The following is a 24796-nucleotide window of genomic DNA, read 5'->3' as shown; positions in this document are numbered from 1 at the left end:
TGGTTACACCGATACATATCTTAGATGATCAGCAATTCAATCCAGTTTACTCCGTACTCTCATTATCATTTGTTAGCCGAAACCAGGACCTTCCCAAGTCGCCGCATACCTCACCTCGAAAGATATACTCTTCGACGAAAAATGAATCAGTTTTGCTTTGCCCACCTTTATTTGGGGATTTACAGAACGAAAGCCGTAACATGATACCCAAGACACTCTCAAGTTTGGGCCTGAAACATTTTGAAGACGCCGACAGAATCAGTCATGAAGAAAGCAGCTTGAAGATTCCATCATCACTCATGTGGCTACGAAGGTACCCAAGTTACAGCCTACAGACCAGGTAGAGACTTAATACTCCGTACCTTAATATATAATTACGTAGCTGTGATTCCTTGGTATTCTCATCCTCAGCCAGAGTTGCTTGGTGGGTACAACTACATCAGTGGAACAAACTTCTCACGAGGCAATACCTCCAAAAACTCCGGAACTGGCCTGTGTGCACAGGACGGTGGTAGTACGCCGTCACCGTTCTAAGATAACCACTACTAGATAACCATGGTAAAAGGTCACCGTGACAAAGGCTGGATTGAAATACGTAATCTTCAATTCAGTGTGAACTCGGTTCCCCCCCAACTCAGGTCCTCTGGGACGGCGCCTTTTCCCGCGACAGCTGGGCTCATCAACCGTCGGGAGCGCCTACGCCACGGTTCCCGACGGGATTGGGCGGCACATGCGGTAAGTTCCGGGGTGGTCCTCAGCACATTCCCACGGACGCTGCGTGCTGTGAACGAAGGAACGTTGGCAGCAAGCACGTTTGGCGCTTCTGTGTTGGGTAAGCTCTCTGCCCCCAGGCGGCGAACACAATTGACGATGACTCTCGCGTTCTGGGCTTTCGGGTCGCGGTCGGCCGAGGCGTGGCTTAGCTAAGCTCGGGGACAACATTCCGGATTAGGCAGTGGTCAAGCGTTTCATATGAATTCTGATTGGCCTGTCGGGGCAGCAAGCAGCTCCTGATGGGCCAATCACAGCGCGCCCATTCCCCGGTTCCGCTCTCAGAGAGACATCCTGGATCATAAATCTTCCACCAGCATCTCCTCCCGACTCATCAATCTGTTCAATTCTCCTCTCGCTGTCATCAAAGCATCCGGATACAGGCCCTGTTCATCCGTTGACTTCAGGCAAACATGGCTTCCGCTGCGCGAACTCTCACCAGAGCTTTTGCTCGAGCCACCCCAGCAACCTCTTCTGCTCGATCTTCAGTCACCCGTAGCTCACTTCGCTTCTCTGCTCCCGCCTATACTTTCCGCGCGTCGTCTCGCAGGGGCTACTCCTCCGGCGCTGAAGGTGGAAAGTCGTCCTCTGGCCTCATCTGGGGTCTTGCAGCCGTTGCCGCTGGTGGTGCCGGTGCTTTCTACTACTTGAACGGTGACCACCTGTCGTCGAATTCGGCGAAACCTACTATCATCTCCGACCCAACCAAGGAGGACTTCCAGAAGGTTTATGATGAAATTGCAAGACTTCTTGTAGAGAAGGACGATTATGATGATGGAAGCTACGGACCTGTAAGTTGTTTGTTTTTCTCCTCCCCCCCCGGTTTTCTTGAAAACACAGATTCGCTGATGTGTATATTTTTTTTTTCCCCCTCCCAGGTCCTTGTTCGTCTCGCCTGGCACGCCAGTGGTACCTACGATAAGGAAACTGGGACTGGAGGAAGCAATGGCGCTACCATGCGCTTCGCCCCAGAGTCTGACCACGGTGCCAATGCTGGATTGAAGGCTGCTAGAGATTTCCTCGAACCAGTAAAGAGTGAGTATTAAACGGCACTTTGCTGGGGTATATCTTTGCAGAACCACGTACTAACTCTATGTCCCTGTCTTCCAGAGAAATTCCCTTGGATTTCTTACTCCGATCTCTGGACCCTTGCTGGTTCTTGTGCCATCCAGGAGTTGGGAGGACCTGACATCCCATGGCGCCCCGGCCGCAAGGACGCTGATATGACTGCCTGCACACCTGATGGTCGTCTTCCAGATGCCTCCAAGGATCAGAAGCACATCAGAGCTATCTTCGGTCGTATGGGTTTCGATGATCGCGAGATGGTCGCTCTTTGCGGTGCTCACGCTCTCGGCCGTGCTCACAGCGACCGATCCGGCTATGATGGACCATGGGACTTCAGCCCTACCGTATTCACCAATGAATTCTTCAAGTTGCTTTTGGACGAGAAATGGGTCCAGAAAAAGGTATGCTCTCCTGCCCCTTCCCTTCCTTCGCTGCTCAAGCTGTAGCTAACCCAATGAACAGTGGAACGGCCCTAAACAGTTCACCGACAACACCACCAAGACCTTGATGATGCTTCCAACGGATATGGCTTTGATTAAGGATAAAGAATTCAAGAAACACGTCGACCGATACGCCAAGGATAGCGATGTCTTCTTCAAGGAGTTCTCCGATGTATTCGTCAAGCTCCTTGAGCTGGGCGTGCCTTTCACCTCCAAGGCTGAAGACCGCTACGTCTTCAAGAGAAGCGAGTAAAAAGTCGCATATCAGGAGCGTCCTGTACCTTTTTTCTTTTTTTGGTCAGACTTCTAACCCAATGTCTTATGCCCAGATTAATTCATGTTCCTGTAGTTAAAAATCAAACAGATGGTTCTCAGTTTTCCTTCGTTTTGAACTTCTTACTGCTCTTTTTAATTGTTCCTGCCTTTCATTGTTGAATGCTAGATTCAGCGTACCCCAAATCCTGTGCTGCTAAAGTCCCTTGGCTTTGGGTAAAAGAAGGGGCTTTTCTTGATCGACTCTCGCATTTTAACTCAAACCTTTGCAAAAAGGGATGGCGAATTATGAGTCCATGCAAATTCTGAAACAAATATAGGGAAGAAAGATCGCAGCTCTTTATAAGATCAGGTTGTGCACTTCTCATGTGTCCAGGAACTTGCGGCATTTTTTCGCCGCTAGCCCAGTCCAAAAAATCAAAAAAAAAAAAAGGAAGGGTACGAACATCTGCCCGACCGTTAACAGCCACTGGTTCCACTCGCCATGTGTCTACCTGATGGTAACTCAGGCTCAAAAAGCCCTGGTATTTTGGTATGCTTTGAACACGTCGTCGATGGATGCCATCAGCCCGGCCCTTGTGTCATGCTTAGTCACCGATCCGAGCGGCACAACTGCCGTATCCCCGCCATAATTTTTCTCTGTTCCCCCCTGCTCCATCGGCAGCTACAAAATGGCAAAACGGTATGGATGGACTCTTGCATAACAATCCGCAAATCTGTCCTATCTGAGCAATGACTCCCCCACTTGGAGAATGGGTATTGCTTACTACTCACTATGACATCCTCGGGCTGCCGCGCCCTCCAGCCCTACTCCGACAACCGGATTTGAAAGCGGCCTACCACCGCGCTCTACTAAAACACCATCCAGATAAGTCCGGCTCTTCGACTCCCTCAGAGGACACTTCATCCGGGCGGACTGCTACTCCCGTCGCCAAATCGGGTTTCCAAGCCCCCCGAACCTTCACCGTGGACCAGGTGACCATGGCATATAAAGTCCTCTCCAACCCACGCGCAAAAGCTGAATACGATCGTTCCCTATTATGTCTCGCTAGCGGTGCAGGCGGCCAGCACGCCGTGGATAGCGAAAGCCAGCCGTTTCGCACCGGATTAGAGGTGTTTGATTTAGACGATATGGAGGTCGGAGAGGAATCAGAAGGTGCCGGCTTTTGGTATCGGGGCTGTAGATGCGGAGACAAAAGGGGCTTTTTGGTCCACGAAGAAGACCTAGAGAATGAGATGGAGAGGGGGGAAATAATGGTCGGATGTCAAGGGTGTAGTCTCTGGGCCAAAGTTCTTTTCGCGGTGGATGAAGAAGATGTGCCGGATGCGGGGAATGACGAGAATTGTGTGGACGGCAAGTCTTGAAAAGCTAAAAACAGCCTATGGGATCTTATTTTCGTTTATGGGAGTGCAAAATCGGCGGGGAGTCCATGCTTCATCGCTTTTTAAGCAAGGCTTCGCCGCGAACGGCCGGACGAAGCATGCCACGACTTAAGTGGCCCACAAGAATACTACCTCAGTGTCGAAAGTCAACGCCAGATCTTCGATATCGACGAAGGTGAATAGCGACTTTTACCGGGTTGAGAGTTTGCAGCGCCGATATTCTGTGATTTCTAGCGGGAACTAGGATGGATCTAGAGATGCCGGATCGCGCAGTGAGCGAAGTGTTAAAAGACGGAAGCAAATACGACTTATCATCCTTGCAAAGCTTACTATCCTAAGTGAAAGGAGGGAAGTGAAGGATGTATGTACATAACTGAAGGGTCGTATATGGAGGGTTATATGTAGTTTTGAAGACTATGGAGACAGCACCTCAGCCAGGTGTTATCCCACGCAGCAGCTACAAAGTCTTTGTTTAAATCCAAAATGCACGCCGAGTCGCCCAATGTGATCCCAGAGGAACTTATTATGTACCCATATGCTGTGTGGAAGTACCTATTGAGTGGGTGGTCGAGCATTTGATTCGTGTGCCTGGACTTGATTGCTGTGCTTAAAAATCAACCCACGCATTCCAGGCACTTTGGCTGCCTATAGCGTCACGCTCAGTCCCTCCATTCTCTTCCAACCACCGAACAACCACCGTCAAAATGGCCAAACCGGTGTCCATCACGTCCTCGGAGCAGTTTTTTCAGTTGCTCACATCTACCAAAATCCTTATCGCAGATTGTAAGTTCAAGTGTCGATCCCCTTACCCTCCAAAATCAGCTGTTATCCCCGCCCTACCCCGCGCTCGAAGTTTCATTCGGCAGCCTTTTGGAGAACATCTGCACTGAGTTCGGCCTTGCAGGCCCTGTACGGATCACATTTGCTAATCTAATTTTCTCTTCATGATCAGTTTATGCCGATTGGTGCCAGCCATGCAAAGTCATCGCCCCGGTTTTCGAGCAATTGTCCACTCAACTATCGCGTCCGAACCAAGTGTCATTTGTCAAGATCAATGTTGACGAGCAACAGGAGATATCCCAGGCCTTTGGTGTTACTGCGTAAGTATAGAGTTATCCGGGTATCAACCCTCTCTAACGGCTGTGGGAGATGGCCCCCGCTGATACGCGTAATATCTTTGGGTTCTACAGAATGCCAACATTCCTGATATTCAAGGACGGCGACGTTGTCCAAACGATCCAAGGCGCAAACTCAAGAGGTCTCACCGATGCAGTCAGGAAATTCGCCGCGGGTGGTGAAGGCGGAGACACTGGCGCAGCGGCTGGTGGTGAATCCTCAGAAAGTGGAAGCAATTGGTTAGGAGCTGCTGTTCCCAAGGGCTACCAGGACATCACCGACCAGGTCGATCTCAAGGGCATAGACTTATTAAACTGCGACAACGACATTGGACCTGGAAAAAACATTTTCGAGAGGTCGCAGCCTTCGGCACTCAAACCAAAGGCCAAAGAGGAGAGCAAACCGGACTGGGTGGAGAGTGACACAGACGAGCAGCTGATGCTGTTCATGCCATTTAACGCCTCGCTGAAGATTCATTCATTGCATATTACCTCTCTTCCTCCAAAGGATGAAGACGATGAAGTCCCCATGCGCCCTAAGACAATAAAGCTATACACGAATCGGTCACACATTATCGGTTTCGACGAAGCCGACGATGTTCAGCCAACGCAGGAGGTTACGATTGAGCCTAGAGACTGGGATGCGAAAACGGGAACTGCGAAGGTTGACCTGCGCTTCGTCAAGTTCCAGCGAGTTGCATCTTTAGTCGTATACTTCGTAGACGGGGACGGGGATGGTGAAAAGATCAGAGTTGATAGGATACGACTCTTTGGTGATTCGGGAGAGAAGATGGAGATGGGAAAGCTGGAGAAATTTGGCGAACCAGGAGGAGAGTAGGCTAAACAGAGCAGCTTCTTGAACAGCCTGCCGCGAGACCTCTCTGCAGCAGATAGCTACAATACTGATTGGGACTCCGGAGGGTCATCGTGAAAATCTCTGACCTCCAAAGATCCAATGACGAAGCCAGGCAAGGTTGCTACAAACACTTCTTGACGGAACCTGTGTCCCATTCATTCATCGGCAGCTTCATCAGAAATCTAGATGGAGGGGATATCATGTCAAGCTTGACTGAGTATTGTATTAACTATTCTACCTGGATGTCTCAACTATATTTCTCTCACACAAGCTATGTAGAGCTCATTCCACCAAACATCCTTCTCACAAGTGTCAAGAAGGACGAGCAAGTTTGTTCGATCCCAAACCAAATGGCCATTTCCCCAATAAGGACGCACAAGTACAAGTCACGAAGAACTTCCCTCGGGGTCCCTCAAAAAACGACCAGTAAAGTACGAATCGATGTGCAATTTCCGTTTCTCTGGAACGCAGCCGACACCTAATATAATCTCATCATTGTGGTCCTGAAGAAGGGCCAGATGCATAGGCAACACGGGTGAAATTTGGGCTGCGTACGCCGCACGAGGAAAAGAAAAGAAGAAGAAAATTTTCAAAGCGGCTGTGGGCGCTGGGGGTATTTAAAGAAGATGGACTAAGCTGTATTAGGATTAGCCCCATTGTGTATTATATAATCATAAGTTAGATTATGTCAGCAGATTGTTGTGGAGCTCTCTGACAGAGTTTTCTGCTCTGGTTTTCTTCCTCCTCTTCTCTTCCTTTTTTTTCTTTCATCAGGGCTTATGATGGGGTACACTCTGTGTATCTGAGAAATTTTAATAGGAAGAGACTGAAGCTCTGTTGAGCGATGATCTCAATATGACATTTCCTCTGAAGCCTAAACTTGACTGCTGTGGTTCGCTGAGCAGCCTACTAAGAGAGCCAATATTTGTGAATAATTTTCTCTGTTCCCAGGTCTGTGATTATTGTGAATCATTCCACTATCCAACGGATTAATAATCTGATGATTTGTACCTGATGGTCAATTGGCCATTTGCTTGTGATGAGAAATTCTTATGAGAGATTTGGTGTCACGTTCTGAGCTTTTTGTCTTAGAAGAATTGTGCTATTGAGACTGTTCTAAAGCGGATTCACACGGCGGACATGGAAATAATGAGAGAATGCCGATACCCACAGAGGAAGAGGAAAAGAAATATAAAGCATAATGTGGCTAGTGCCTTGTTCATTCACACATAGCCTGCGTTAGGATGCAGAAGAGTTCGCGAGTGAAAGTGCTCGACATAGTCTCTTCCCCTTGTCAACAGCAAAGCGCCATCATGGTGGCATTTGCCAGGGCTCTAAATGGGCAGTCAGTTACCCTGTTTTGTTGTCTAGTCCCTTAATAAGTAGCTGGTAGCCAGGTAGGCAACTTATGTTTCGAAGAGCATGGCTGAATAAAGAATTCTGCTGCCGGTATGGAAAAGGGCGCTCAAAGCTAACTACGAGTCTTTCTCGACAATCGAAGCCCCTTTCCCCTGTTCAATGGAGCACCATTATTATGCTTTGATTTTAAAGAGGAGAAATGACTTACCGGTATTAATCTTAGCCTGACTCCCATCCTCGTCGGCCACATGTCTTGGTGGCAGAACGTCTGGGGCCGAGAGCAGGGGCGTATCTTTCAATGCATTTGGGAACTGCTGTCATCGGACAAAGAGATGATGACGGTGGACTTAACGCCGGGAGCGGGAGCCTTCCCGCCCGTCAGCTGGAGACCCGCCAAGTGATAACAATCTTAAGAAAGCTGAAGCCTATCTCAAGCTCGGGAATCTTGAGAGGAACCTCATTCATCCCCAAAGCCGGGCTCCATCCTGAGAGCAGATAGCAAACAAACGCAGCTCCACAAAATACCGCGCTGTGGGTAAGTATCAACAACAGCCGATACGCAAATCGAGAGAAGAGAGTTTTGGAGCTCTGGCAGATAGATTCTGCAAACACAAACCCCCCACCGTCGCGCCTTTTGACCGAATTTCCCGCAAGCAGCGCCGTTCCCTTCAACTGGCGTTGAGGATGTCACCATGACCGAAGAAGGCAAAGTAAGCCTGTTTATCATTGCCGAAGAGCTCAGCTCTGCCGCTCACGACGCACTGGCCTTTGCAATGGCGATGAAATCTGCAATTTCATGCTGGAGCGATCCCGTTCCCGCAAGCCGCTTTTGCAGAGTCGAATCTATTTGATGGGTCCCGGGAATTGAAGTTCATGGCGTCCCGGTGTGCTTTTAGCCAATTGCCTCGTTGTGTTCAGTGGAGATTGTGGGAACGGGAAAAACAATTGCGGGGAATAGGCAAATTGCAGAAAAAGCGAGTTTAAAGCTTGATGGATGTCGAATTTCGGTACATCCACCCGCGAAGTGCTTTTGTTGTCTCGAGAGAAGATTTCGTGTTGAAAAATGTGGCGGAGACGATGAACCTTTTTGCTTACGCCATTGATCGCGTAATTCAATGCCTTCCCGGTTGTCACTCGCATGAGAATTAACGGTGAAGCTCGGGGGTTTCAACCCGGTAATCCTTCCCTTGGAGCTAGTCAGCCAGGCCGGCTGAGAAATACTCGGTAGCTTAGCGATTTGATATTTCCATCCTGCTTCCTTTAGCAATCGGGAGAGTGCTCCATCGCAGAAACCTTACCCTTCTTTGGGTCTCAAACTCCGAAGATTGGAGGTGCTCCGCACGCTGGAGACTATCAATTCAGTGGGTTTTAGGGAGATAGGCGAGCAAGGTTGGGAGCCCGGCCCGTCAAGATTTCGCTTGGACACGTCGCCCAAGGAGTCTTATTTTGATAACCCCAGACAAGCGTTCCATGGTCCTGTGAGGGGAAAGCTCACCCTCTGCTTCGTATATGATTTCAGTTCGTAGTCTCGGTCGTCAGTTTTGCAGCTCCAACAGGTTTCGCTGTTTTTTGCAAGTTAACCTGATCACGTCTTCTTGATCTTGAAACCCTTTTTCTTTTTTTTTTTCCTTGGTATCCTGGCTGTGGGATCAGTCCAAATATAACCAATAATCGTCTCCACTCGCTGGTCATCCTTGAAAGTTGAGAGTCGAGGTCCAATTGCCAAGTTTTGCCGAGTCAAATGTTCCACTGTGGGCATGCAGGAACACGCAAGGAAGCCTTCTGGAGTGTTTCATCTGCTTACGGGGGGGAGGGTTACAGAGACCCAGGATTATACATAGAAATTGCCCAGAATTTCTCGAAGGATATCGAGAGCAGGGAAAAGACAAGGTCAGTGATGCTAATTACTCCCATTCGATCCTTGTTGCTTTACGACTCATCAACAGCGATATCGCGGGTGGTGGAAGGGATATTAGGATGATCGCTTCCCGCTCTTCGAGGTTATGTCGTACTGTAGTTCCAAGGCGTTGCTACTGCTGCAAAGCGGTGGTTTGCCCTTGGACGTTCCTTGCAACCCCGTATCTCGTACGGGATGGTTTTGAGACTAGAAGTGGGTTCCTGATCAGAATCGGAGAATTTGGCGTTGCATCGAAAGAGTTCGCCAGAATTAAAAAAAAAAAATATTCGCCTCGATATCGTTCGAGCTAAACTAACTCCTCCCAGACTTTTGGGATTTTGCTGGCGTGTTCTGAGACATGTCAAGTCGAACGTGTTCTGGGAGGCGAAAAGCCAGACGGATCGATTCCCACGAACCCGCAGACTGCGCCCATTGGAAAAAGAAGAGGCTTTCTGACATATCAACAACCAAATGTAAGTATTTTCTTCCATCTTGACCGTTTAAGATCTGCAACATGCGTGTTGTTCCTGTTTCACTGCTCGTCCACAATTCCCAGAGCGCTGGGATTAATATTTCATGTGCTTTGCTTTGGTGGCCCGTTGAAACTTACGATTTCACATGCCTCGTTCTCGGCTGTTGGCGCCCCCCGAAGCCAAGGTAAACTTCCAGTGCTCAAACACTACCCACCGAACTAGTTAGTTGTTCATATTCCTCGGATTAATCGCGGGTGTCCATCGACACATCTTAGAGAGTCGTATTAATCCTTATCCCAGTTCCAATCATGGGCCTACGGAGAACGCGGTCAGAAGATTGCCGTCCATATGTACGGGGTTTGTACGGAACGTGTACGGAGGACGGAGTATGCCAGCCTCTATTTTATTTATTTATTTTTTTTTTCTGCCCACTTCCCTTTCGTTGTTGAATTGTAAAAAGTCTGGACAACGGTAACTGGTTCAGGTACCGGCCGACTTTAACCCAATTGCGCCCAGGAGCCAGTCGTTGGCCGGAAGGTATCAAAGCGTCCTTCGCTGATCGATGATTTGCAGTGCACAAAATCCGGAGGATGCTTGGACACTTTCGTGGTTTAAAAAAAATAAAAAGGTGCATTGACCATGCAGATCACCACGATCTAAGAGGAGAGACTCGTGTGATATTCTGTGACCTTTTTCTCAAAGTCCACATCGCAAAAGCTTCTCAAAAATGACTCCTCGTGCTATTTGACAAACGAAGTGGTCGGCTTCTGAGAAGCATAGTTAGATAGGCTGGCTGCATCCCCGGAGGAAAGCCAATGTCCACCGCACCGTATGTTCTTGAGCGAAAAAAAAGAAAACAAAAGAAGAAAAAAGAAAAGGTTCAATACAATCTGTAGTGCAAGGTTTGCCAGTGACTTGCAGATGAGAATTGCGTCGTATTCAGATTTACAGAGTACTTTCTGGAACAAGAACAAAAGTGGCTCGAAAACTGTTGAATATCAGACATTCGGGTTGAGCTTCACACTGGTGTGGAACAAAGCAAAAGACCGAGATACTACGTATCCTCCCAGGGCTGGTCAACGAGGACTTGAACGAAGTAAGTACCCGGTGTTGCCAAGGACAATTCACCTCGAGGTTGTGCTGCATGAGGCATCGACGCCTGCGTCTCTCTCGGTTTCAATCTTCCGGATCGCTCGGCCAGAAAGCTTTCCCATTCCCCAAGGCAGACAGCCTGTCTCAATTTTCTATGGCAAGGACATCATCAAACCGGAGCCAATCCCGCGGACACGCGACAGCAAACAAGCTCTAACTACCCACCCAAACCAACCAGTACCTTTCCCATGAAAACAGAACGTGCCAGCAACAGGTCTCAGCAACAGCAACCATAACAAAGGAAATTGTCGATCAAGAAGCCTCCACCACCGCCGTTGATTCGCGTGAGAAGACCGCCTCACCAAGCCTAGATACGGAGTGAGAAAAGAGAGAGTGTGAGAGAGAGACTGAAGACGGATGTTTTGTCGTATTTCTCCATCGGTTCCTCTGAAACGGTTGTCTGGCCTGTAACTGCTGAAATTCGTCTCCCAAGCCTTCAACCGCCTGGTTAGAAATGAAACCTGGGACAAATTCCGATAGAACCTTATGCGTGGGCTAATGCAGGTGCACGCAATCTGGCTGCTCTTTGCTTTTCCTTCATTCCCGCTCTGTTGTTATATTGCTCTGAGCGTCAAATTTCACATTTTTTTCAGGCTCTTAGTGCTGAGCGGCCCTTCTCCAAGGCGATCTCGCCATTTTCTTTTCTTTTTTCTTTCACTCTTTCTTTAATATTCCCCCCTCCCAGAGATAATCATAAGCATGGGACTGTATCACCGACAGAGCGGATATATGGGGTCGCGAGTCACCTTGCCTCCGCGAGCGAGTCGCAAGGTTCACCCGTGGGCAACGGCCTTTTTCCGTGACGGTGGGAATCGAGCGCAGGAAGCTCGAAGCACGAGGGACCTTGATGGTCTGCCTTGGGCATCCCAGGTACTCCATGCCACGATTGGCCAGAGCCCGGGTTCCGGCGTCAATTTAAAGCCTGGCCAATCACGCCAAGGGCTCACGGCCAGCTGCGACGACGTGGTGTGAATGGCCAGGCGGGAGGGCATGCGTTACGCCAGTCGACACCCCTGTAACGCGGTTCAACCTCCGCATTTCATTATGATTATTTGTTCCCCAGCGGGCCCCTCTTGGCGGCCGAACCCGATTCGACGCAGCAATAGGAGGACAAGCACGACTCACAGGCTCCGCGAGCCCACCAATACCGGCCCGCGGTTGATCCTGCTCGCACACCATGCATCACGCCTGATTACGACTGACGCCTTTTTTATTTTTTATTTTTTTTGCTGACCTCCTTTTTTGACTTCTGGCCCATCGTCCTCCGGCGCACTTCCACCAGAGAAACCCCACTCTGGGTTGGTTTTTCTGGTAACTTCGGCCCACACCGCTCGAAACCATTCATTTGATGGCTTCTCCCAGACGCGGGAATGCGAAGAGGCATCATTCAGGGCCTGCGGTGCGCTCATGTTACTTCCAGAGATTCAGCTTCGTCTTTCGTTCTTCGGTCTTCGGGCCACGCTGGCCTCGGTTGAGGGCGAAGTCACTCATCTCCCACTCCACAACATCACCACCGATATTCTGAGACTCAAATGGAGAAAAGAAAAAAAAAAAAAAAAAAAATTCCGGTCAAACCAAATACTCCGTACGGAGTACACTAATAAAGATGAAAGAAAACGGCTTTTTTTTTTTTTTTATTAAATTGGAAAAGAAAGGTATTCCTGTGGGTATCGATGCCCGTAGTTACAATACATGACATTATTGTAATGCATGCATTTACTCCGTACTCCGTACACACCACATTCACACTCACACTCACACCACACACCGAGACTCCCTCTCTCTCTCTTAGTGGCGAAAGGACCTCCATTTTCTGCGGAGAAAAAATTGACTTATGAGCGGCCGGCCTGACCCTAATCTGTGGCTCGTTAGTTATGGAACGCTGTGACTGGTTAACCATCTCTGGCCACTAGGAGTTGAGCAGGCCGCCGGGGATCAGCAGTCTAGGTGGATTGGCTCTGCCTCCCACTGCGCTATCGTCCGAAGAGACGGCCCCAGGCCACCTTGGACTAGGGTACCAGACCTCGCTGACAGGGTCTTGGACCGCTGTAGCGTCCACTTAGTGAGTCGCGTTGACCCCTCTGGGCGGGAAAAAAAAAAGGCTGCGAGGGAGGGAACCCCCCGCCCAAGCGAAGGCCCTGGGTCGTTCATGCTGGACAATATGGCCACGCCGGGTCCTGCAACATCTGATAGGCAATTTATTCTGCTTGCTTGGGCTTGGATTCGTGCGTCGCCTCTTCCCTCCTCCGTTTCCTCTCTCTCGACTAAACCGACCAGACACCACCACCATCACGCTCCCTTTTTGTTTTTTTGCCGCTCGCTCTTTTTTATCTTTTTGCCCATCTTGAACTATTCTGTTGTAATCCACCTTTCCCTGGCTTTAATTCGTCTCTTCCACTTCGCCTACTAAACGTTGGGCGGAAATATAGTTCCTCTCGCTCTCTTCACTATATTACCACCCAAGTGCCAGATTCCTCTCTTTTCTGAGTCTTTCCTTTCCCTCTTCGTCTCCTCCCGCATTTGTCGCTCTCTGTTGATGTTGCTCTCCTTCTAATACCACTGTTATTACCATTCTTATTATATTATATACATATATATCTATTTTTTTTCTTTTTTGCCCCGGATAATCATTATAACTCCCGACTTCGTTCCTCTATTGCGGCCCTTGCCGTTTGCCTCCCCTCGTGGCATGACTCTCTTATCGGATGCACCTCAGTCCTTCATTTTTTGAAACACAAAAGACGACAAGCACAGATATACGTCCCTGATAATGCGTCTCTGACGATTCCTGATCTCGATCAAGAAAAAAAAGAAAGATTAAGAAAGCCCACCAAGCGCATCTCCCGCAAAACGCTACTCCGGTCGCAGGTAACCACATACTTGCGAGCTTCTTGCATGCCTTCCTCGGGCCGACCCATCGATTCTCTCCTTCAAACAGTCACTCCTTAGCACTCTGCTGCATTGTTGAAATTCCTCACGCTCCTTGAGCCCTCGCGCAAACGTCGTTTAAAGAGTCAGCAATACTCCTTTGCAAATTAATATATACCCCAGGCATTTTCAGCACCGATATTCGTGCGGAACTTGTCGATCTAGTCGTAATAACTTGAGCCACCACCAGGAAGAAAAGGAAAAATAAAAAAAAAAAAAGGCATCCTCGTACGGTCGCTGATTATCTTTTCCCGCCAAACTTTTCTCGCCGTCCGTTGCACGGCAAAAGAAAAAGGAAAAGGAAAAATAAAGGGCCCAAGTTTTGACGGTACGTTTCGCAGTCGCCACGGACAACGTGGCCCTGACCCATTCACCGGTTTGCTTCTTTTTTTAATTTATTTTTTATTTTCCTTCTTTCTACTTCGGCTGGGGCTGATCCAGATATAGAAGCCGTTGACCACTATGGATGCATACACACTCCAGCCTGGTCCTGCAGGGGGCCAACCTTCGTTCTTCTATTACAACCCCGATCCCGATGCTCACCCGGGACAGCATGGCTATTTTTCAACCCACCCAGCCGAAATGCACCCAGCAAACAACCAGCCAATCTTTACCCACGATCAGTATTGCCCGCCCCAGCAACCGCAGATCTCAGAACAGCACCACCTGCTCCACCAGCCAGGACCAATGCAGCCCATCGCACCGAAGAACTTCCTCAACGACGAAGCGATGCTGAGCCCAAGCGTGTCGCCGCGACCGCTTCATATCAAACCAAGCATCCTGCTTCACGGTTCTCCGGGAATCCTCCCGATCGACACCAACTGCATGACGGATTTCCATACGTTCCCATCGACACCTCCGTTGTCCACGTCGGGAAGCACGATCAGCAGCCCTCCGTCGAGCTGTGGGATGTTGCACACCCCTGTCAACGGTGGGTTCTACCGCATTGAAGGCATCGAGGGCGTGAAAGAAGGATGCGAGGGAGATGTGACAACGGAAATCTTAGCCAGTGGTGACTGGACACGGTCTCATTCCCCACCATTGACACCTGGTAAGTTGCATTTTGAATTTGTGTGAAGAAGTCCCAAACAAAAAAAAAAAAAAAAAAAGGAAAAATGTTGCGCATATGGATTATCTTTCCGTCGGCATCTTTTCTTCGGTGAGGTGTTTGGGGGAAAAAAAAAAAAAAAAAAAAAAAAGAAAGGCAGCGCCAAGCCAACAAAACTTTGGTGACTAATCCACTGGGTACTCGAACACCAGTATTTCTCCGTGAACTGCTAAAATATTAACGGTGAAAACGTCTTGTCAGACAGGTGCTGACTTTTATTTATCGCAATGTTTAGTTTACATCCATCCTCCTGTCAAGTCTGCATCTCCAGCTAGCCAAACCGTTAGCCACAACAGCGAGGAGGGTTTCTCCCAGGTGTCCACAAACAATTCTTGCCCCTCGCTTTCTCCATCCCCGTCCCCGGTCCTCACGTCCTTGACTTTGAATGAGACAACATCAGCCTCTCTTCCACCACCCCAGTGCAGCTCGGATTTCTGTGATCCCCGTCAATTGACAGTGGAATCATCAGTCTTTTCTGGCTCCGACTTCCCGCCACTCCCGTCCCTCAGCTCCAGCGAAGACGAAGACAGTGAAAAATTCCTTCTCAGCGTAGTTGGCGCTTCGGAGAATTCGGACGGTAACGCAGCCAACAGCTTCACCAATCCAATCAACACTGTGCACGCAGTACCCTCCTTGCCCTCATTTGAGAGTCTTTCGGACCTTGATTCCGACGACGAATTTGTGAGCGGAATCGTCAATTTCACCGTGTCCGACGACACATTCTACGTGGGGGACAAGCGCCGACGAATTGCTCTATATCCATCTGATGATGATGACCTGATCAGCGAACAAAGTCTAGAAGATTTGGAGGAAAACGAACTTCTTGCTCATCCAGATTTGCACATTCTCGATTCCGAAATGCCACAGCCAAGCCCGACCGAGGTCGAGCCAACGAAAGCAAAGAAACGCTCAAATTCACGGAAGTCAACGAAACGCTCGACGTCGTCCGTGAGCAACGAGCGCAATGCGATTCTCTACGAGACTGAAGGTAACATGAACGCAGACAATGCCAACGGAGATGCATCGGCCACCCAGCCTCAACAACAGTCTGGTTCCCCCAACCAAGAGAATTCCGGACCTAAACCTCCCTCTGCCAATGCTCCCGGAGCTCCTGCACATCCCCCAGTTGTCCCCGTCAGCCGTCGCGGTCGCAAGCAATCCTTGACAGACGATCCTTCTAAAACATTTGTGTGTTCTCTCTGCTCTCGTCGCTTCAGACGCCAGGAACATCTCAAGCGCCACTATCGTTCACTCCATACTGAGGAGAAGCCATTTGAATGTACAGAATGCGGGAAGAAGTTCTCTCGCAGCGACAATCTCGCTCAACATGCGCGAACCCATGGAAATACTTCTGTCCTTATGAATGTTGTACAGCCGCGGGAAGCTCGCCCGCCCCCTCCGCCTCCTACGGCCCCGGCGGGCCCTGCACCCGCACCTCCAACGTATGAACAGGACGCCGGCGCACTGGGAGCTGTGCTTTATGAAGCCGCACGCGCGGCTGCATATCAGTCGACCACGAGCGAATCGTCTGATAGCAGTCTCTCTTCTCCCCGAAGCGTCGAGTCCGACCGCAAGCGGCCTATCAAGAAGCGCAAGCGGGAGCAGTCTGGATGATTTTTCACATCTTCTGTATGATATTTCCCTGTTACTAGCATCCCCTAGACTGATATCTATATCTGTCTATCTGCAATTGTCTGGTCCAGGCCATCTCATGAAATGAAAGAAATCATCTCTCCGTCCCCCTTTTTCGGTGACAGGGATATACAGGCGTCATAGGTGTGGGCATTTGGAGCATCGTTTTTACTTGGACCCAACTCTGCCGTTGCGAGTTGGGCGCTGTTTGGCATTACCTCTCGAGGAACTCTACTGGTGCTTTGTTTTGAAAGAAAGGGTCATAATATACGCTGCATCATTCTACACTATAGACAAGGGGCTGGAGGAAAGGAGTTCTTGGGATTATTCCTTATTTTTTTTTTTTTTTGGTCAGTCGAAACACACCACCATCCTCGACTGATGGGCGGGTGGACTAGGAAACGGGATAAAGCGACGGAGCAAGTTACTCAAATCATAATAGCCATTGTTTTTGTCTCCTCCATCATAATCTCGTCGTTGTCATTGCTGTGTTTGCGTTGATACTGTTATTGGCATCTGCGTTGGATTGGCTAATGGTTGCGTTTTTTCCTGTAGATCTATTACTTTTCTTTTGTGTCCAGCCGTTGATCCTCACATCTGTGATGACTCTCCTCATCTTTTTATTAACTTTTTTTTTTTTATTTTTCTATTTCTTTATTTTTTTTTGCTCTTCTCACTATTTTGCCACTTTGTGGACTCCCCTTTCATTTCTTCTCACTTCTGTTGTATAATATTCCCCTTTAATCACTTTTGTCCTTGGTACCAAAATATTCCAATCCGCCCTGCCCTTCTGGCCTTTTCTTTATGTATTCTCTTCTCTCTGGCCTGATTCCCAATCAAGCTTGTCTGATCCTGAACCTTCTTATGTGGCTGGCCACGGCCTCCTTTTCCTTTTTTTTTTTTTTGTCTTTCACTTCAATTCGTCAAGACAACTTTGTCTTATTCTCAACTGAATTTTTTTTCTTTTTCTCTTTTTTTTTCTTTGCCTTATTGCCTAGTTATTACTCTTCGATCTTTGCACGTCTTGTTTAACACCCTTTTTACTACTAGCAGTTTCGAGCTTCCGATGAGTGTCTCTCCAGGTCATTAGAAATCTAGATATACCCAAAAAAAAAAAAAAAAAAAAAAAAAAAAAAAAAATATCAAAGTGAGAATAGTTAGCATAAAATGTAACCCGTCACCGTGAAATAGCTTGTGATAGGTTTGCGCATACCTTTCTTATTTTCTCGCCCTGCAGCTTCGACGGCTACATGCAGGGTGGAGTACAGGATAGGACGATGGGATTGTTTGTGCTTTCGGTGTGACGCGCGAGCCGGGCGAGATGCCGTGCAACTTGGCCCGGAATGGCTGTAACTACGGAGTATCTACGGAGTAGATGAGGAAATGAGCGGGTGTTCTAGACATGCGGACGGTAACCAAGTACCCCCATTGATTTTCCCTTTGTTTTTTTTTTTTTTCTTTTCTTTTGGGTCTTCGGAGATGAAGGCGCAAGTCGTCTCCAGCAACGGAGTGGGCGGAATCGAGACTGGCCGCTTTATTTTCTTTTTTGCCTCTTTTTTGCAACCCACGCAATTTCCAGCAGGCTATTTTTGGGAACTTCCCGCGCATCAAACTCCGCTGGACTGCACTCTCAAACCACTTCTCGGGGACTGGAAAATTAGGTATCCGCCCCCTGAAAACTCCTCTTTTTTTGACAATACCATACATATTTCAAGTTGTTCCAGTCACGTACCTAATTACTTTAGTATTACTTGTGCTTTGCGATGTTCACACCGGTTCCGGGTGATCTAAACGTGAAATCCCGTTTCCCCACATCTCAGTCACCATGCCACAGCAGCTAAACGTCGTGGCATTGATATCGGGCGGGAAGGATTCGCTCTATTCCATCTTACATTGCCTGAAGAATGGGCATAGGCTGGTGGCGTTGGCGAACCTGCATCCGCCCTTGACGCGGAGAGGTAGAGGTGACGACAATAATGACGATGATGACGATGATAGGCCGGAACGGGAGGAAGAGGATATGGATAGCTACATGTACCAGACGATCGGACATAGTATCATACCTCTGTATCAAGAAGCATTGGATGTACCACTCTATCGAAGAGAAATCAGGGGCACGGCGGTGAATACGGCGCGGGACTATCAAACTCCCGCGACGCAGTCGCGCCAGGAGGGAGGAGGAGAAGAAGGAGGAGGAGGAGGAGGGGAAGAGGATGAGACGGAATGTTTGCTTTATCTCCTGCAGGATGTCATGAGGGCGCATCCAGAGGTGAACGCGGTGTCGGCGGGTGCGATCCTCTCGACGTACCAGCGTACTAGGATTGAGAATGTGGCGGGGAGGTTGGGGTTGGTGCCGCTGGCTTGGTTGTGGATGTATCCGTATCTGCCGCCACCGGTGCAGCGGGCTGGGCTGCCTGCGCGCCCAGTCGCTGCCGTTGCCGGGTTACTGGAGGATATGGCTGCTTGTGGGTGTGAGGCGAGGATTATCAAGGTTGCGAGCGGTGGGATGGATGAGGGGATGCTGTGGGAGAATGTTTCGGCCGGAGATGGTCGGCTGAGAAGGGAGTTGGTGAAGAGGATGGGGATGCTGTTGGAGGAGGGAGTGGAGGGAGCGGTGCTGGGTGAAGGGGGCGAGTATGAGAGTTTGGCTCTGGATGGGCCGAAGGAGCTGTGGCAGAAGAGAATTCAGGTCCAGAGTGTGGAACGGGAGAGGGGAGAGGCAGGCGCTGCCTTTGTGAAGCTAAAAAGCGCAAGCTGCGTCGAAAAGATGGGAACAGACGACATGGGAAGTGTAAATGAACTACGGATTCCGCAACTGTTTGACGATGGGTTCAAGCTGGTGTATGAAAGGATCCTGGCAAGTACAGGGGAATATGCCTTGAGAAAAGAATCCCGTGAACTACCATATCCTGAGGCAGACAAGACCTGGGCCGTCGAAACGCTTCAATCAAAGATGGATAACATCTGGGTGATATCTAATCTGTCGGCTCCCGAGGCCGGACACGACTCCGCGACGCAGATGAAATCCATTATGACAAAGCTAACGGATGCCCTCCGTACTCACGAACAGGAGCTCGGCGCCGTCACCCCAGATGATATCGTTTACACCACCATCCTTCTCCGATCTATGGATGATTTCGCTTCCATTAATTCCGTCTACGGATCATTATTCACAAAGCCCAACCCTCCAGCACGGGCAACTGTCGCCTGTGGGAATAGGCTCCCACCAGGGATAGATATCCTCGTATCTTTCATTTTAGATCTCGGATCACCGGTCCACCGGAAAGGCCTGCACGTCCAATCACGGTCATATTGGGCGCCCGCGAATATTGGCCCTTACTCGCAAGCCGTTGGGGTGCCGCGGGAGAAGCAATCTGGGTTCGAGCAAGATGGGGGATTGGTGTACATTGCAGGTCAGATACCCTTGGATCCAGCGTCGATGGAGCTGGCGAGGCCAGATGTTGCCTTCACAGATCCGCTTTCGTCATTTATTCATCATACCGTCCTTTCTCTACAGCATCTGTGGAGGATAGGGGGTGCGATGGGCGTTAATTGGTGGCTGGGCGCTGTAGCCTTTATCGCACAAGATACTGGCATATCGTCAAAAGCCGCCGTTGCATCAGATATCTGGGAGAGGATGAACACGGGCAGCAGCAGCCCATCGGGAGATGAGGATGACGAAGAAGACTCAATGCTGGACGCGTGGGATATCAAATATGGCCGCAAGCAAGATTTCGGCAGCAACAAAAAAGCCACCAGGGCGCTCCCTGATTTTGGTATCGTTGGACCCCCATCCAAGATACCGCCATTCCTGGCTGTCGAAGTCGATGAGCTCCCACGCGGTAGCGACATTGAATGGCAGGGGCTAGGGGTCCGGTCTGCGCATGTCGATATCACCGAGGATAGCTCGGAAGGGATCTCCATTAGTCATTCTGAGGGTGCTGAGTTTGGCACACATCTTGCCATCGGCATTGAAAAAGTGAAACCTGAAAATGTCGAAAAATCCATAGAACAGGCCATGTATTTGGCAAGAAGGCGCTTGAAGGACGGGACGCATTACCAAGCTACCATATATACTCCCTTGCCCGCATTGTGCGTGAAATTGCTAGCGCAAATTGTGCCCTGCAGGTCTGTCTGGGGTTGCGGTGGAAGGGAGCTCTCTGCAGCACTTGTCCTGCATTCGAGATCCTCGCAAGGATCCCAATAGTATGTATGTACTCCGTAGATACTTACAAATATATTAAAGTACCCACGGAAGCATAAAACAGGACAGACTGGCCATAGCCAGCTGAAGATCATGTAAGCCTTGCGTGAAGAAAGATCCCGCTGTTACGTGGTCCGTGGCTCTGGCATGTGAAACTCAATCTGGAGCTTGATCGCCTGACAGCCACAAACATACAAATTCCAGCTGCCAGTCGATCCTGAATCGAATGAAGGGCTATCTCTCTATTTCTTTAGACTCTCCAAAGTGCTCCTATCACAATATCCTGCCGGTTTACTGGAACGTCACCTTGCCCGCAGCTCCACGCCATCTCTCGCTCATGCTCCTCAGCATGGCAGCCCGGAGTCACCCAGTACGACCATCATAGCACAAAACACCCCCCGCGTTACGCAATCCCCTTCTCCTATCTCCGCATATAGATCGCATGGCATCCAACGACGCCGACAACAGCCCCAACGAAGATGCAGCCCCTCACCCTTCTCATATCCAGATTGTCGCCCGGAATCAATCCCTCCGCAGGCTCTCAAGATCTCCGCACCCGTACCGCCGGCGACGGACAGAACAATTCGGCTCGGAGACTGGGTCGAGTGAGTATAGTTCTGTATGGGTGAAGAGCCGGAGGACTTCAAGTGATAGCGGGACGGACGCGGACGACGAAGGGAATGGCGTCTTGAAGGGGCTACCTGCTCCACCGTCGCGGAGGGTTACGGTTGGGACGGATGAGGATGAAGGTTCGGAGATTTCGGACAGATTGAGAGCCATTCGGAGAGGCAGGAGGAAACGCTCGGCGGAGTCGACGGAGGACCAGCTGGTGTCTCTGCGGCAACGGGGCAGAAGTAGGAGAAGGTGGAGGGTGGAAGTTCTAAGAAGGCTCTGTGAGACTGTTTGGATTCTTACAGTTGCCGCCGCTGCGCTTTTACCACAGGAAGTCCGCTCTGTCGTCCGAGACTGGAGGAGAGGTATACTCTTTCAAGAACAAGATGCCTTGATTTTAGTGCTGATCTTAACGTGTTAGAGCTATGGGCATATTTAATCCTTTCCGCAACCTTATACGCTATACTTCCCCTACGGATATACCTTCGCAGGCTGCATTGGTCAGTTTTAAGAGCAATCGCCTTTTTCCCGTTTTCCCGCGACCTTGATCCCGCTCCGTTAATATACCCCATATATCTGCCCGTGCTGGTGGCGTTATCGCTGGGAAAGACCGCACATACCCTACTCCTACCGAATATAATACTCTGCATATCTTCTCTACCACCATATGTTGTCCCTCTTCATTATATGGCCCATGGATACAGCCTCACTCACTGGGCCATCACGATCGTCCCGTCGATTGTGGCTGAATTCTCATTTAAGGGAGAAAATCCACCCAAGGTCCTGACTTTGCTCAACATAAACCCGGAAATACTGGTTCTGCTTTTTCCGCTTCATCAGGCTGTGGCTTCCGTTTTACAGTCCCTTGTCACGACTAGCCTATTGCCAGCTGAAATTCCTCTTCTGGCTACTGGGTTGATAAATATCCTCCTATTCGCCGAATCGCCCCAGGCTGAGATTTTCAAGGCACTTCTGTGGCTTGGCGGGCTGAGTGTATATATATCATGCAAGGATGTCCTCTGCTGGGAGATTGTATTGGCGAGGATCCCTTCATGGAAGTTTCGAAGACCGTCACTCAGCCAAAGCCAATCGGAGGGGCGTTGGAATTCGATTGACCGTCAGGTCTGTGACAAAGTATATGATTCTTTGAAAGACGGATACCAGTCTCAGTCTGACGATGCTGACGGATGGTTTGTTTCTGCGAATGCTCGACTTGGGCATGAAGTACGATGGACACCGCCTAGGTCGAAACGCCAACAATCGTTTTCTGTCGTGGACACGATGGACGTCCATGAGCCTTCTTTCGACGCGACTAGCGGTCTGTGCAGCCACCGACGACGACGACGACATACGTTCTCTACGGTGGGCGATGCCAGAACTACACCCAGCGGTCGCCGGAAGCGATCCTTGCCTCCTACCCTTCGGCCGTTCTTGTCATTGACCTTGGTCCAAGCCAGAGTTCGAAAATGGGCATACGCCATGTTCGTGTATCTCATTATCCTACTTATAATCCTGGTCCCGGTCCGATCGTATATTAGTCAAAACGCCCTCCAGGGCCAGGAGCCCTTTGGATGGGCTGTTGGTTACCTGTTTGGAAATATCCCTTCGCTCAGATTTTGGCTTGTGATGTCCGGTTTCGACGGTTGGGCAAGTTTACCCCCTTGGTCCGACAAGGTCGCTGAATTCTGCCGATTGGGATGGATTGAGCATCTCCGACGCGATACCTTTGGTGAAGCCAACACCCGGCTCGTCATCTGCGCTTACTGCATGCTCGTTCTCGTCGTGGGCATGGCGCTGGTAATCCGACTGAGCACCATCGTCGAGGTAGACACCCGGCGCAAGATCTTCCACGGCATGATGGTGGCCATGTTTCTCCCTACGACCTTCGTGGATCCGGCCTTCACTGCACTGGCCATGACGCTGATCCTTGCGATCTTCTTGCTTCTGGAGCTCTTCAGAGCATCGCAGGTCCCGCCTATTTCTAAGCCGATTACGTACTTTCTTGCCCCGTACATCGACGGGAGGGACTACCGCGGTCCTGTGATCATCTCGCACATTTTTCTTCTGATTGGCTGCGGTATACCGCTCTGGCTCACCCTTGCCGGGGCACGACACGGGGGAGACTGGCCGTGGATTGGTTGGGAGATCGAAGGGCGAGATATCAGCATGGTCAGCGGCGTGATATGTGTGGGGATGGGCGACGCAGCAGCATCGTTGGTTGGCCGGAGGTATGGACAGAAAAAGTGGTTTTGGGGAGGAGACAAAAGCCTGGAAGGCAGCTTTGCGTTCGCCGTAGCTGTCTTTGTCGGTATCGTTGCGGCGAGGGTTTGGCTGGTCGTCGGGGGCTGGTTGCCCGAGATATCGGCGCTGGATACGCTGGTTAAGGCGATGCTGGCGGCGGCCGGGTCAAGTTTTACGGAGGCTGTGCTGACGGGTGGGAATGATAATGTTGTTGTCCCGCTGGTGCTGTGGCTGCTTGTACGGGGGATGAGAATATGATGATTATGGTAGGATGAAGTCTTCCTGGTCAGTACATTTTTTAAAAGATGATAGACTTGTTGTGTTTTATCGGAGACGTGGAGCCTGTGTTGGTTACCTACATTCGATGGCTATGGATTACAGATCAGCCTCTTTTATCCTCCAAAAAAAAACCGTTGAGTGACGAAAGGCAGCCATGGCGGCTCCGGAACCAGTGCCCAGTTTACCAGAATAGAGTAACTTCACTTTGATGCCGAAATCAATGATGCCTGACAGGAAGCCGTTGGGCCGTACGGAGCATTAGTGAGATGGGCCGGGTCCCTGCGATGCCTGGGTCTGTAGGCCGATATCCGGATCCCAGACAGAGAGTACTCCCTCGTAGAGCCGTGAGACTTGGATCACACCAACTTGGGAGTATGATGGCGATATAAATTCGGTCGGCGGGCGTGGTGTCTTCAGGTTGTGGAGTGGCTATCCTCCCGGTAAGTTTCGGCTCAGGCTCCTCGACCCAGCGGTTATTCGAGAGCAGTCTTATTTCTGTACGACGTGCTGGATGGACGGTTAACGGAATCCAGCATCTGCAGTTGTTGGACCGTTGTTGTGCACCCTATATTCCTTTCCCTTGAATTTTTATATTTTATATTTTATATTTTATATTTTATATTTTATTTTTATTGTTTTTTTTTTCTTTTAAATTTTGGACGGTGAGGCGCTCTGCCATGCGTGGCTTCGAGACCGGTCTGGGCGGTGAGGGCGTCGCGGGTGACAGTACAACCGGGTGACGACACCCAAGCGCGTTTTCCTGGAGTGGAACAGGACAGATCACCCAGGCATGAAACAGCGCACATCAGCCGGCTGTCGATTGGGGAATGGCGAAACCGTTGCAGACGGCGGATGGACGAAGCAGACGGCGCGGTGTTGCTGTGGAACCCCTGGTGACGATTCCCGATGGGGGATGGCGTGCTGCTGCGAGGAGGTACAAAGTCGAGTACTTGGGTGATGTCGTTACATGTAGCTACCTCGCCCGGTGCGCTGATTCGCGCGGGCAGC

General features: G+C 49.9%; 11 protein-coding genes across 11 annotated transcripts; 9 read left to right on the top strand and 2 right to left on the bottom strand.

Annotated features, from left to right (window-relative positions):
* Window positions 1–555: 555 nt before the first annotated feature.
* On the top strand, window positions 556–927 carry CIMG_08208 (uncharacterized protein; the record flags this gene model as incomplete). The annotated part of the gene is made up of 1 exon (XM_001241044.1): window positions 556–927. One exon carries the CDS (start codon window positions 556–558, stop codon window positions 925–927), a length of 372 nt encoding a protein of 123 aa, XP_001241045.1.
* A 190-nt stretch (window positions 928–1117) lies between these two features.
* CIMG_08209 (cytochrome c peroxidase, mitochondrial) lies at window positions 1118–2897 on the top strand. The gene is made up of 4 exons (XM_001241045.2): window positions 1118–1562; window positions 1650–1806; window positions 1882–2237; window positions 2299–2897. The coding sequence occupies exons 1-4, from the start codon at window positions 1185–1187 to the stop codon at window positions 2527–2529; spliced, it is 1122 nt and encodes a 373-aa protein (XP_001241046.1). The 5' UTR covers window positions 1118–1184; the 3' UTR covers window positions 2530–2897.
* Window positions 2898–3226: 329 nt separating this feature from the next.
* CIMG_08210 (diphthamide biosynthesis protein 4) lies at window positions 3227–4440 on the top strand. Its single transcript, XM_001241046.2, has one exon. It carries the CDS (start codon window positions 3282–3284, stop codon window positions 3912–3914), a length of 633 nt encoding a protein of 210 aa, XP_001241047.1. The 5' UTR covers window positions 3227–3281; the 3' UTR covers window positions 3915–4440.
* Window positions 4441–4590: 150 nt separating this feature from the next.
* Window positions 4591–6154, top strand: CIMG_08211 (thioredoxin). Its single transcript, XM_001241047.2, has 3 exons — window positions 4591–4715; window positions 4885–5032; window positions 5123–6154. The coding sequence occupies exons 1-3, from the start codon at window positions 4637–4639 to the stop codon at window positions 5883–5885; spliced, it is 990 nt and encodes a 329-aa protein (XP_001241048.1). The 5' UTR covers window positions 4591–4636; the 3' UTR covers window positions 5886–6154.
* Window positions 6155–7216: 1062 nt separating this feature from the next.
* Window positions 7217–8113, top strand: CIMG_08212 (uncharacterized protein; the record flags this gene model as incomplete). The annotated part of the gene is made up of 4 exons (XM_012358516.1): window positions 7217–7248; window positions 7486–7659; window positions 7775–7797; window positions 7920–8113. 4 exons carry the CDS (start codon window positions 7217–7219, stop codon window positions 8111–8113), a joined length of 423 nt encoding a protein of 140 aa, XP_012213939.1.
* Window positions 8114–9777: 1664 nt separating this feature from the next.
* CIMG_08213 (uncharacterized protein) lies at window positions 9778–10976 on the top strand (the record flags this gene model as incomplete). The annotated part of the gene is made up of 5 exons (XM_012358517.1): window positions 9778–9816; window positions 9933–10018; window positions 10206–10260; window positions 10421–10461; window positions 10529–10976. 5 exons carry the CDS (start codon window positions 9778–9780, stop codon window positions 10974–10976), a joined length of 669 nt encoding a protein of 222 aa, XP_012213940.1.
* A 738-nt stretch (window positions 10977–11714) lies between these two features.
* CIMG_13254 (uncharacterized protein) lies at window positions 11715–12193 on the bottom strand (the record flags this gene model as incomplete). Its single annotated transcript, XM_004445021.1, has 3 exons — window positions 11715–11797; window positions 11910–11972; window positions 12019–12193. The coding sequence occupies 3 exons, from the start codon at window positions 12191–12193 to the stop codon at window positions 11715–11717; spliced, it is 321 nt and encodes a 106-aa protein (XP_004445078.1).
* A 1038-nt stretch (window positions 12194–13231) lies between these two features.
* On the bottom strand, window positions 13232–13702 carry CIMG_13253 (uncharacterized protein; the record flags this gene model as incomplete). The annotated part of the gene is made up of 2 exons (XM_004445020.1): window positions 13232–13343; window positions 13665–13702. 2 exons carry the CDS (start codon window positions 13700–13702, stop codon window positions 13232–13234), a joined length of 150 nt encoding a protein of 49 aa, XP_004445077.1.
* Window positions 13703–14024: 322 nt separating this feature from the next.
* CIMG_08215 (uncharacterized protein) lies at window positions 14025–17588 on the top strand. Its single transcript, XM_001241051.2, has 2 exons — window positions 14025–14763; window positions 15056–17588. The coding sequence occupies exons 1-2, from the start codon at window positions 14175–14177 to the stop codon at window positions 16432–16434; spliced, it is 1968 nt and encodes a 655-aa protein (XP_001241052.1). The 5' UTR covers window positions 14025–14174; the 3' UTR covers window positions 16435–17588.
* Window positions 17589–18277: 689 nt separating this feature from the next.
* CIMG_08216 (ATP binding L-PSP endoribonuclease) lies at window positions 18278–20755 on the top strand (the record flags this gene model as incomplete). The annotated part of the gene is made up of 2 exons (XM_001241052.2): window positions 18278–20658; window positions 20737–20755. The coding sequence occupies 2 exons, from the start codon at window positions 18278–18280 to the stop codon at window positions 20753–20755; spliced, it is 2400 nt and encodes a 799-aa protein (XP_001241053.2).
* Window positions 20756–21365: 610 nt separating this feature from the next.
* CIMG_08217 (phosphatidate cytidylyltransferase) lies at window positions 21366–24038 on the top strand. The gene has a single exon (XM_001241053.2). It carries the CDS (start codon window positions 21956–21958, stop codon window positions 23765–23767), a length of 1812 nt encoding a protein of 603 aa, XP_001241054.2. The 5' UTR covers window positions 21366–21955; the 3' UTR covers window positions 23768–24038.
* The last annotated feature ends 758 nt before the right edge of the window (window positions 24039–24796 follow it).

This window comes from Coccidioides immitis (genome assembly GCF_000149335.2).
Source record: "Coccidioides immitis RS genomic scaffold supercont3.3, whole genome shotgun sequence".
In the NCBI taxonomy this organism is placed as follows: Eukaryota; Fungi; Ascomycota; class Eurotiomycetes; order Onygenales; family Onygenaceae; genus Coccidioides; species Coccidioides immitis.
This window is presented reverse-complemented; position numbering and strand designations above follow the sequence as displayed.

Coding starts and splice junctions, on each gene's coding strand:
- CIMG_08209 (XM_001241045.2), top strand. CDS start 1,185: ATGGCTTCCGCTGCGCGAACTCTCACCAGAGCTTTTGCTCGAGCCACC. Junction 1,807..1,881: donor TTTCCTCGAACCAGTAAAGA/GTGAGTATTAAA, acceptor CCTGTCTTCCAG/AGAAATTCCCTTGGATTTCT. Junction 2,238..2,298: donor AGAAATGGGTCCAGAAAAAG/GTATGCTCTCCT, acceptor CCCAATGAACAG/TGGAACGGCCCTAAACAGTT.
- CIMG_08210 (XM_001241046.2), top strand. CDS start 3,282: ATGACTCCCCCACTTGGAGAATGGGTATTGCTTACTACTCACTATGAC.
- CIMG_08211 (XM_001241047.2), top strand. CDS start 4,637: ATGGCCAAACCGGTGTCCATCACGTCCTCGGAGCAGTTTTTTCAGTTG. Junction 4,716..4,884: donor CAAAATCCTTATCGCAGATT/GTAAGTTCAAGT, acceptor CTTCATGATCAG/TTTATGCCGATTGGTGCCAG. Junction 5,033..5,122: donor CAGGCCTTTGGTGTTACTGC/GTAAGTATAGAG, acceptor TGGGTTCTACAG/AATGCCAACATTCCTGATAT.
- CIMG_08215 (XM_001241051.2), top strand. CDS start 14,175: ATGGATGCATACACACTCCAGCCTGGTCCTGCAGGGGGCCAACCTTCG. Junction 14,764..15,055: donor TTCCCCACCATTGACACCTG/GTAAGTTGCATT, acceptor CGCAATGTTTAG/TTTACATCCATCCTCCTGTC.
- CIMG_08217 (XM_001241053.2), top strand. CDS start 21,956: ATGGCCCATGGATACAGCCTCACTCACTGGGCCATCACGATCGTCCCG.